Below are 12,230 nucleotides of genomic sequence, written 5' to 3' on the forward strand. Positions count from 1 at the left end.
CTATCCTGCCCCCCTACACCGTCGCCACCTATAATACATTTATTAACCCCTATCCTGCCCCCCACTACACTGCCGCCACTGTAATAAAATTATTAACCCCTAAACCTAAGTCTAACACTAACCCTAACACCCCCCTAACTTAAATATTAATTAAATACATCTAAATAATATTTCTATTATTAACTAAGTTAATCCTATTTAAAACTAAATACTTACCTTTAAAATAAACCCTAATATAGCTACAATATAAATAATAATTATATTGTAGCTATCTTAGGATTTATTTTTATTTTACAGGCACCTTTCAATTTATTTTAACTAGGTACAATAGCTATTAAATAGTTATTAACTATTTAATAGCTTACCTAGCTAAAATAAAGAGAAATGTACCTGTGAAATAAAAACTAACCTAAGTTACAATTACACCTAACACTACACTATACTTTAATAAATTATTCCTATTTAAAACTAAATACTTACCTGTAAAATAAACCCTAAGATAGCTACAATATAATTAATAATTACATTGTAGCTATCTTAGGATTTATATTTATTTTACAGGTAACTTTGTATTTATTTTAGCTAGTTAGAATAGTTATTAAATAGTTATTAACTATTTAATAACTACCTAGCTAAAAGAAATACAAAATTACCTGTAAAATAAATCCTAACCTAAGTTACAATTAAACCTAACACTACACTATCATTAAATAAATTAAATAAACTACCTACAAATAACTACAATTAAATACAATTACATAAACTAACTAAAGTACAAAAAATAAAAAAGCTAAGTTACAAAAAATAAAAAAAATAAGTTACAAACATTTAAAAAAATATTACAACAATTTTAAGCTACTTACACCTAATCTAAGCCCCCTAATAAAATAACAAACCCCCCCAAAATAATGCCCTACCCTTTTCTACATTAAAAAAGTTCAAAGCTCTTTTACCTTACCATCCCTTAAAAGGGCCTTTTGTGGGGGCATGCCCCAAAGAGTTCAGCTCTTTTGCCTGTAAAAGAAAAATACAACCCCCCCAACATTAAAACCCACCACCCACATACCCCTAATTTAACCCAAACCCCCCTTAAAATAACCTAACACTAATCCCCTGAAGATCATCCTACCTTTAGTTGTCTTCACTCAGCCGAGCCACCGATGGAACTGAAGAGGACATCCGGACCAGCAGAAGTGATAATCCAAGGGGCGCTGAAGAAATCTTCCATCCGATGAAGTGATCCTCCAAGCGGCGCTGAAGAAATCTTCCATCCGGGCGAGGTCATCTTCCAAGAGGCGCTGAAGAAGTCTTCTATCCGGGCGAGGTCATCTTCGAAGCCGGGTCTTGAATCTTCATCCCGCCAACGCGGAACATCCTTCCTTCCCGACGGACTACCGAAGAATGAAGGCTCCTTTAAGGGACGTCATCTAAGATGGCGTCCCTTCAATTCCGATTGGCTGATAGGATTCGATCAGCCAATCGGAATTAAGGTAGGAAAAATCTGATTGGCTGATGGAATCAGCCAATCAGATTCAAGTTCAATCCGATTGGCTGATCAGATTGAGCTTGCATTCTATTGGCTGATCGGAACAGCCAATAGAATGCGAGCTCAATCTGATTGGCTGATTGGATCAGCCAATCGGATTGAACTTGAATCTGATTGGCTGATTCCATCAGCCAATCAGATTTTTCCTACCTTAATTCCGATTGGCTGATAGAATCCTATCAGCCAATCGGAATTGAAGGGACGGCATCTTGGATGACAACCCTTAAAGAAGCCTTCATTCGTTGGTAGTCCGTCGGGAAGGAAGGATGTTCCGCATCGGCGGGATGAAGATTCAAGACCCGGCTTCGAAGATGACCTCGCCCGGATAGAAGACTTCTTCAGCGCCTCTTGGAGGATGACCTCGCCCGGATGGAAGATTTCTTCAGCGCCGCTTGGAGGATCACTTCATCGTATGGAAGATTTCTTCAGCGCCCCTTGGATTATAACTTCTGCCGGTCCGGATGTCCTCTTCAGTTTCATCGGTGGCTCGGCTGAGTGAAGACAACTAAAGGTAGGATGATCTTCAGGGGATTAGTGTTAGGTTATTTTAAGGGGGGTTTGTGTTAGATTAGGGGTATGTGGGTGGTGGGTTTTAATGTTGGGGGGGGTTGTATTTTTCTTTTATAGGCAAAAGAGCTGAACTCTTTGGGGCATGCCCCCACAAAAGGCCCTTTTAAGGGCTGGTAAGGTAAAAGAGCTTTGAAATTTTTTAATGTAGAATAGGGTAGGGCATTTTTTTATTTTGGGGGGGTTTGTTATTTTATTAGGGGGCTTAGATTAGGTGTAAGTAGCTTAAAATTGTTGTAATATTTTTTTAAATGTTTGTAACTTATTTCTTTTATTTTTTGTAACTTAGCTTTTTTTATTTTTTGTACTTTAGTTAGTTTATGTAATTGTATTTAATTGTAGTTATTTGTAGGTAGTTTATTTCATTTATTTAATGATAGTGTAGTCTTAGGTTTAATTGTAACTTAGGTTAGGATTTATTTTACAGGTAATTTTGTATTTCTTTTAGCTAGGTAGTTATTAAATAGTTAATAACTATCTAATAACTATTCTAACTAGCTAAAATAAATACAAAGTTACCTGTAAAATAAATATAAATCCTAGGATAGCTACAATGTAATTATTATTTATATTGTAGCTATCTTAGGGTTTATTTTACAGGTAAGTATTTACTTTTAAATAGGAATAATTTATTAAAGTATAGTGTAGTGTTAGGTGTAATTGTAACTTAGGTTAGTTTTTATTTTACAGGTACATTTATCTTTATTTTAGCTAGGTAAGCTATTAAATAGTTAATAACTATTTAATAGCTATTGTACCTAGTTAAAATAAATTGAAAGTTACCTATAATATAAAAATAAATCCTAAGATAGCTGCAATGTAATTATTATTTATATTGTAGCTATATTAGGGTTTATTTTAAAGGTAAGTATTTAGTTTTGAATAGGATTAACTTAGTTAATAATAGAAATATTATTTAGATTTATTTAATTAATATTTAAGTTAGGGGGGTGTTAGGGTTAGTGTTAGACTTAGGTTTAGGGGTTAATAATTCTATTACAGTGGCGGCGGTGTAGTGGGGGGCAGGATAGGGGTTAATAAATGTATTATAGGTGGCGACGGTGTAGGGGGGGCAGGATAGGGGTTAATAAATTTAATATAGGTTGCAGCGGGTTCAGGGAGCGGCGGTTTAGGGGTTAAACTATTTATTTATTTGCGGCGAGGTGCGGGATCAGCAGGATAGGGGTTAATAACTTTATTATAGAGGGCGACAGTATAGGGGGGCAGGATAGGGGTTACTAGGTATAATGTAGGTGGCGGTGGGCTCCGGGAGCGGTGGTTTAGGGGTTAATACATTTATAATAGTTGCGGCGGGGTCTAGGAGCGGCGGTTTAGGGGTTAATACATTTATAAGACTTGCGGCAGGGTCTAGGAGCGGCGGTTTAGGGGTTAGTAACTTTATTTAGTTGCGGGGGGCTCCGGGGGCGCCGGTATAGGGGGTAGAACAGTGTAGTTTAGTGTGAGTGCTTAGTGACAGGCTAGCAAGAAAGCTGTCAAACAGCCGAAGAGCAGCAAGATCGGATGAGTGATAACTCTCACAGTCCGCTGCTCATCGCCCCGTGGCTTTTTGACAGCTTTTTTTGATAACTTAGGCGTATTTTTTCAGGTCCGCGGCGGCGAAGGTAGGCGAGCTTAGGCGGGCGTATTGGGCCGGCAAAGGCAGGAAAGTTGACACGTTGATAACTACCCCCCAAAGGCTTAAACTCGAGGTATGATATGATTAATTATTGGGAGTAAGGAGAACAAGCTCCCAAATCAACCTCGCTGATCATCTACTTACATTTCTAGGGGCCCCGAGTTTCTTCATAATTACAGTAAATAAAAATTTTATTGCAAGTTTTTGGACAGCAATTATTCCATGGAGTGTAATATTTAGGTGTCTTAGTCCCATTAATATACATATATTTATGGGGGGGAAATCTTTTGGTGCAATTATGGTGATAATCATGTCTAAAACTGTATGTCTATGTACATTAAATAATAAGTCGTACGTATCTAAAACTAGATCTCTTTTGGGTATTATATAAAAAAAAACTGTATGTAACTCGATGTCCATTGTGCATTTAATAACACTTAAGCCCTCATGGTGTCTAACAATCAGTCTATAACAATATTTGTAACCAAAAGAATAAGGGTTTTTTATTCATTATTATTTTCACTATGTATTTGTTTGTGACTGGATAAATTAAGGAGCCCAAATTAGTATATCATAAAGTGTAGAGAGTTGCTATTTTATAACACTGAGGCATATAGAAGTTCACAAAGTTTTATAAACATAATGTTGTATAAAACAATTTTGCATATATAGCTCTGTTTTTCTACACAATATAGAGAGGGTCAAATTGTTCACAGCAGCCGCTTAATTGTTTTAATTAGTTAAAATACTCAGCCAATAGTAAAATACTTTCTGCCTTTTTTTTTTTACTTATTTTTTTTTATTGAGGTTTTGTAAGAACAGTAACAAAGCAGATGGAATTTGTCATGACTCAGACAGTACAAAGATAAATACATTTTCATAACAGAGGAAAGATTTGTGTACTTAACATAAAATATTCGTTAGGCAAATAGAAATGAAACCTCTCTTTTTTCCAGTGGTTTAGACCTCCTAATATAAATATAGGTCACTCTTGGACCTTTGTGTCGTTATAAAACTTTTAATGCTCAAAATATAGCCGCTTTTGGGCCTGGTAACATGAGAGACAAAGTATAGTAAACTTAAAGAATATGACAATGATAACTATGAGATTATGAATACGGCCTCTTTTGGGCCTTGAAATAATATCATACTAAGTAACATTTTAGTGAGGGAACCGTTTGTGTTAGTTACATAGTAATAATCAGGAAAGCAGATAGTGTAGATGTTTATATGAGCAGGCACTTAGGTAGGGGCTGATGGGCTTGCAAGAATTTTGATTTTTTTTTTTTTTAAGGGTTCAATATATTAGCTAGTAGCGAATGTTGACAGATGCCCCGCTGAGGGAAATAGCAACACCGAAAGGCAACCCAAGAACTATAGACACCAAACTAGGAGAATGAGTCACTGCAAATGTAGGCCCTCAAAAATAAGTATATCCCCTGAACCCAGGGTTAGAGATTAGATTAGTTGAAGACTATAGGGTGAAGGGTTTGATAACGTAGAACATATTCTACCATACAATCACTAGTCTACTGTTGTTGACGATAGCAGTATATTATAGCAGGCTGAGATGTGCTGTCTCGGCCGCAGACAACCTACCATTAGCATAAAGTAAATTTAAAACAGCCAACTTACATTAGAGAGGTTAATACTCTTATAACAGTAAGCAAAATTATCAATCCATATATAAATATTCAAGTGACAGCATACGTGCTCAAGGGGGGTGATTGAGTTATATCAGACCTCACCGCAGTATTACTATATGTCTGCATTGGGAGTTTGGTATCTAGTATGGTTAAAACAAGATATAGCTGTAGGTAGTGGTTATGAATGTAACGACACACCCCACAAGTTACCGTATTATAAAATTTTCTATATAACGCTAGATCTTTGGGCCTTTGTAAATAACATGTTCATTAATCTTCATATGATGTGTGCAGTCTAAGCTGGCCCTAGGAAACCTGGTTTTACATAACAAGAGCACTGTACAAGATTGCAAATCTATTCATTTGTACAGTAAAACTAAGCAGTTACTAATACGTTTATACAGTAGCATATATATCACCTCTAAATATGTGCTGGTAATCTTCTATTTGGTTTTTAAGTCTAATAGACATCATGTAGGATTCTTGCAACATATATTAGATATAACCCAACAGTAGACATGCAGTAAATAGATAACATAAAAATAAACTCTATGTATAACGATAGTGTGCAACAAAAGGTAGATTAACACAGGTGAAAGCTCTTAGCTAAAACACAGTCAAAATGTCCTTATATAAATAAATTACCCATAGTAGGAAGGATATCTCTGAGCAGGAGGTAGAAAACTGATATTTTATAATAAGCTCAGTAGATCTGCTCAAACGTTATGAAATTCTATTTTAACCTATTCCGCATGGCTCAGCGTTTAAGTGCCAAACCAACGCACAAGTTTTCTCATGGTTTAGGTGAGCTGACAGTTCCAGGCGGCTATGACTCTGCAGTAGATCCTCTATCGCAAACAAGCTGCCAGGTATTATTGGAGGGTGTGTCCAAGACCAGATTACTGGGGAATTTGAGGTGTCCCTGGAAAACATAAATCTAGCTTGCAGCACCTGGCTGGATTTTATGCGCATGGATTGGATCTGATTAAGGATTGTAAAAGGCAGCCGTTTCTGCTCAAACGTGTTTCTCCAATCGGCTTGAGGGAGTTCAGCCGCTGCATTTGTAGACATTGATCATGAACTATCTCCTGGTTCAGAATCCCCATCAGTTTCAGTTGGTATCCTAATGCTGTATTCTTCGCCACTAGCGGGTTTGTCGTGTTCAATCTCCCCCTGCACTGATAGGGTTCTTGCATTCAGTAGGAACAAGTCGCTCCTTGCCGCAAACTTAGGACAGATCTCCTCTCTAACAAAGCGTAGTGTTGTGTTCTACCAAATTTACTTTCTCTTGGTCACTCCTTGTGGTTTCCAGTGTCTCTGGGGGTCTTATTCCAAGCTTAGAAGTGCACATACTACCCCATTCTCTGGTTAGGTGATCAGAGATACATCGTAGCTGGTCTTCTAGTAGTCTGCTTATAGCGTCTAGTAGTATTGTATCAGCATGAGCCATTTTGTTACAATATATTGTAGTTTTCTCTTAGGCTGTCTCAGCAGTCTCCCACAGACTTGATACAGCTACTTTCTGCCTTTTAAATTGTAAGAGAAGACTTAGCACACCAGGTTATGATTACGTCTCTCTAAGCCGAAACGCGTAAGCCCAGTGCTGCACCTGCTCTAACACTGCTCTGCAAGGTGCTTCCCAGTATCGTATTTTAATGCTATGAATAAAGTTTGAATGTTTTATTTCTAACATTTGGGAGTGGATCATCTCTTCTTTTTGATGTATCTGAATTTCCCAGTAGATCCGGATACTCCATTTAAGCAACAGACCGGTAATTGCCAGTACCATCGGCTCCCCCTCACAGGCTTCGGGCACTAACAGTGATGTCATTGGAGCTCCCAGGAAGGAAACAGAAGCAACCCCATACGGAGACACAGAGACACGCTGCAGGTGAAGGTGAGGGAGGTAGGGAGCAAGTCTCTCTTTGCACCGCAGGAGTAGCGGAGGTCCTCCTACCACATCAAAAAGCGTGATTCTACTAAAAATAAAACTAAAGGGGACAGTTTATATTTTGGTATGTTGCTCTGATGTTTACATTGCCGGAGGGGTACTTGGCTGGATAAGGAACTGTTGGTCAATATTGACTGTGTATATGTATTATTGGAAAAAAGATTACACACACATTTCTATTTTTTAATATGTGTATATACACATATTAACACATAAATATATATGTAAGCATATACATACTGAATAGATTTATTGGGAACAAACAATTTCCATTTACTGAAAACTAAAGACACTATTCAGTGTTGGATTTTTTCCAGCACCCCACTCCCACCAACTTAAGCCCCAAAATACTGCCTAGTGCAGTAACTCTATTAAAAAATAAAGATGCTGCCATCTTTATTTTTTAATAAACTACACTAGACAGTATTTTGTGGGCATTTGGGGCAGATTTATAAAATTAGCCAGAGATCAGATCTCTGGTTAATTTTATAAGTGCTAATTGCTACCACAAGCTTGCAGTAACAATAACCAGCCACTTGTAATGGCTGGTTAATTATCTAGCACCCGCAAATGGGCAAATTTGCCTGTTTGCTAGAGCGCGATAATTTAGCACTCCACTTGTAATCTATCCCTAAATGTTTCTAAGGTTTTGTTTGTGAATACAACAATGCCAAAAAATTAGGTCAGTGAGTGCATCTCATTTCAAATTTTATTTATTTTAATCTTGACCAGTACATGTATATGTAAACACATGTATAATTAAAACTTTATTTTTTTTAGTACTTTTCCATTAAAAGCAAACTTTTTTTCCCTATGTTATCCAAATGCAAAAGTAAATTAAATAACACAGAGCTGTAGCTGGGTCCCTTGAAAGCCCATGTTCAAGATGTTTGCCACCACAGTGATTTTAACAGCTGCAACTGATGAGGCAAATGGATTAAATTAAAGCGCTCAGCAAATACTGACTGGAAAGCCAGGAAGAATATTATGTAAGATTAAAAAAAAAAGCTACCAAATGAATTAAACAACTGGCTAACAATTTACTAAAACCAATGCCCTGCAAAAGTTGCAAACTACATTAAAATATTCAAAGCTTATCACAATATTTCATATGTAGAGGGATATAAAAGTGTAAAACCAAAATGTGTGTGGGCGTTCCATTACTGTATAATTTCTTGCATAAAACTCTTTTACCCCTGCAAAGGTATAGATAAGGGTGTCAATGTACTAAGCAGTGTAAGCTGCTTTTAAGTCATCGCTGGACAGCACTCTCTGCCACCTATGAGATGGCGTATTGAAGTCACCATGAACATGCTCGCTCAGGGTGATTGACACATACTTCTTTTGCACAACTGGTCGTGCGAGTGGAGGTGGCATTACACACTCAAGTGAGTGTTTAATTATACATCCAGCCAGTGGAAATACACGGTCCACTGCCTGTTAAATGCAAAGCTGTGCGGACAGGTTCTCAAGTTGACCCTTAATTAGGCTGACCATATTGCCGCTTTAAGAAGGGACACATATGAAAAATACTTTTGTCAGGGTTCTTATACAAAATGTTTCTTTAAACAGCCCTGACATATGTATTTTTCATATGTGTCCCTTTTTAAAGCGGCAATATGGTCACCCTACCCTTAATACATAGAACCAAAGTCAGCTCTAGAGCAGTAATGCTCTATAGAGAACTAGCTGAACATATCCAGTGAGTCAATAACAAGAGGCACATGTGTGTACAGACCAATTACTAGCTAGCACCAAGTAGCACATTGATGCTCTTGAGCCTACATAGATATGCTTTTTTTTAGCAAAAGGATATCAAGAGAACAAATACATTTGATAATAGAACTAATTTAAAGCATGCTTTATCTGAACCATGATTGTTTTATTTTGTTTTTCATATCCCTTTTGAAAAGGAACATTGCTAAAACAAATTGACAAATTCATCCCTAGCGCAGACATACAGAGTTAAATTATTAAATAGAAGTATGAGCGGTGTATTTTCTGTAATTAAATGGAAAATGTGATAGAATAAAATTAAAACACATATTCCTACATATGGATATGCCCTTCTCTTGCTCACTCTTTATCTCTTTCTTTAAATATCTCTTTCTATTTACAGGTGGTCCTCGTTTTACAACGGTTCAATTTACACCGTTTCAGAATAACAACCTTTTTTTCCAGTCATGTGACTGCTATTGAAAGCATTGAGAAGCAGTGCATTTATTAAAATAGCCAGTAGGTGGAGCTGTCCGCTTGTGTTGCAGCAAAGCCAAGCAAGCTGAAATTGATCAGTTTAACCAGACCTGAGCTATTGAGCAGATTTCAAAGGAACAAGATCTTCCTGTCTATAACTCAGTCCAGATTGGAATGCATAGAAAGAACTGTTTGCAGAAAAATGCAAGTGAAGTCTGTGTTGTGATAATTTTATTAGGTTTATAATGCTGTTTAGCAAATGTTTTTGTTAATTTAACTTATACTTATACATTCTGTGGTGTGTGATTATTTTATTAGGTTTATAATGCTGTCTAGCATTTAAAGTCTTCATTTCAAAGCTTTTAAAATAATGTATTGGGTGTTACTTATGACAATTTTGAGAGGGGCCTGGAACCTATCTACCTCACTTCCCATTGACTTACATTATAAACTGGGATTCAATTTACAACGGTTTTGATTTACAACCATTCCATCTGGAAGCTAACCCTGGCGTAAACTGAGGGCTACCTGTATATGCAAAATACATGTTCACATTGTTCTCTAAGCCTAGCATTTGCATCAAAATAATCCATGTAACCTAGGTGCTCTTAAATTCAAATATATCAATATAGCACTCTACAGACATTTTTAGTTTAATAATTATTTATTCCACCTGACATTTCATTTTTTTACCACTATTTTCAGACAAATAATATAAAATACACACTTACCTCGTCCTATATAAATAACAACTCTGTGTATTGTATGACTTCATATACGACTTTATGTTTAAAGGGACACTGAACCCCAATTTTTTCTTTCGTGATTCAGATAGAGCATGAAATTTTAAGCAACTTTCTAATTTACTTCTATTATCAAATTTTCTTCATTCTCTTGGTATGTTTATTTGAAAAGCAAGAATGTAAGTTTAGATGCCGGCCCATTTTTGGTGAACAACCTGGGTTGTCCTTGCTGATTGGACAGCACCAATAAACAAGAGCTGTCCATGGTTCTGAACCAACAATTTGCTGGCTCCTTAGCTTAGATGCCTTCTTTTTCAAATAAAGATAGCAAGAGAACGAAGAAAAATTGATAATAGAAGTAAATTAGAAAGTTGCTTAAAATTGCATGCTCTATCTGAATCATGACATAAAAAATTTGGTTTCAGTGTCCCTTTAAGTGTGGAAAAATCCTTTATATTGACTATTACCTTTTTAATTGATTTGTGAATTTAGAATTTGGGTAGCTCATAACAAAATCTTAATTGGTAACATTGTGGATCAATTCCTTTCACTTCATAATTTGGCATCTGCCCATCTTTGCATTCCATTTGCTCTACATGAAATCTCTTAGCTATGTCATATTTTGTTTTAAATTTATTACAAGTGTTCAAGGAGATAAGGAGACAGTTATTTCACCAAAGTGGCAGTTGACATTTTTAAAGCAATTTCACACTGAAATGCCAAAGAGTCAAGGTAAATGATGAAAGGAACTGTTTGCATTACCTGCTGTCCATGATAAAAAACAGCTAACAGAAACATTGCCATTAGAAGCAGGGAGGCTTCCTTCGTCCCCAGGAAGTCTGTTCTGAGGAAAAAAGATAAATCAGCAGTAGTTTATTGATTTCACAGCACAGATTATTTTCACACCAACGTTATTCCCATTTCCAGACCCACATATTGTAACAGTTTGAACACTGCGTGCAGATTTTTTTCTTCTTCACTTAACGCATCAATGATTCAGCAATTCACAACAAAGAATTAAAACACTGTTTGAAATAGAAAATAAAAACTGTATTTATATCTGCTTTTTTACCATAATTGCTGAATTTCAGCAATTTGTGTTTTATGTATAAAAAATAATGGGAACATAGCATGACTGATTAATATTTTTTAAAGGAACATACAAACTACTGTTCAAAATAATGTGTGTATGTTTTAACTTAAATTAATGGTTTTTGAAATATATTCTAACCAAACATATATTCAAATATTTTTATTTATCTTCTAACAGACCTTGATCCTGATACTTTTCGTTTTATTATTTGTAATAACCATTTGAACAAGAGACTTAATTTCGTACAAAATTTTACACAACGTTGCTGCTGGTTTGTCGGCGGTATTCGTCATTTTTTTTGTTCTGTATTGCACTCTTGATACTTTTTAAATCAATAAAGCTTGTTTAAAAATATATATATATATATATATATTTTTATCTATAATTTATCCATATTTCCTGTTCCTTCTTTGTTAAAAGGACAGTCAACTAATTTTTTTTTATTGTTTTAAAACAGCGGTTCCCAACCTGTGGTACGCATAGGACCGGTTGGGGGTACGTGAATCTTTTATTGGTAATGGCGGAATTTGCCTGCCTTAACTAAAAAAATAAGGTCCTCCTACCTAGCGCTACTGATTTTGCACACTGCAGCTATTAGTGGCACAGTGTAAATGCGCTACACTTTATGAGGGATGTTGTGCACTGTGGGCAGGGTGCAGGCTGTCTGAGGCTATAATTAGTTAATGTTAGTGTGCACTGTGCGCAGCACCGCCGGCACGCACCCACCCATGCCCGAACCCAGAAAAAAGACGTGTGCTCATTGTGCTGGCCTCTGCTCTGGGGCAGGAGTAAAGTCAGTGTGCCGCCGTGCGTGGGTGGTTGCAGGCTGGCACTGTCTGGCAGCAAGCACAATTG

The 12,230-nt window shown here is 36.5% G+C and overlaps 1 protein-coding gene across 1 annotated transcript in view; it reads right to left on the reverse strand.

The window, feature by feature from the left end:
* The window catches only part of ADCY8 (adenylate cyclase 8), a 937,503-nt gene that overhangs the window by 129,510 nt on the left and 795,763 nt on the right, over positions 1–12,230 (reverse strand). Inside the window, exon 15 of the mRNA XM_053715945.1 lies at positions 11,045–11,126. Coding sequence (XP_053571920.1) covers positions 11,045–11,126 — 82 coding nt within the window. The remainder of the gene's footprint in view (positions 1–11,044; positions 11,127–12,230) is intronic.

The sequence above is a fragment of the Bombina bombina genome, chromosome 5 (assembly GCF_027579735.1).
Source record: "Bombina bombina isolate aBomBom1 chromosome 5, aBomBom1.pri, whole genome shotgun sequence".
Taxonomy (NCBI): Eukaryota; Metazoa; Chordata; class Amphibia; order Anura; family Bombinatoridae; genus Bombina; species Bombina bombina.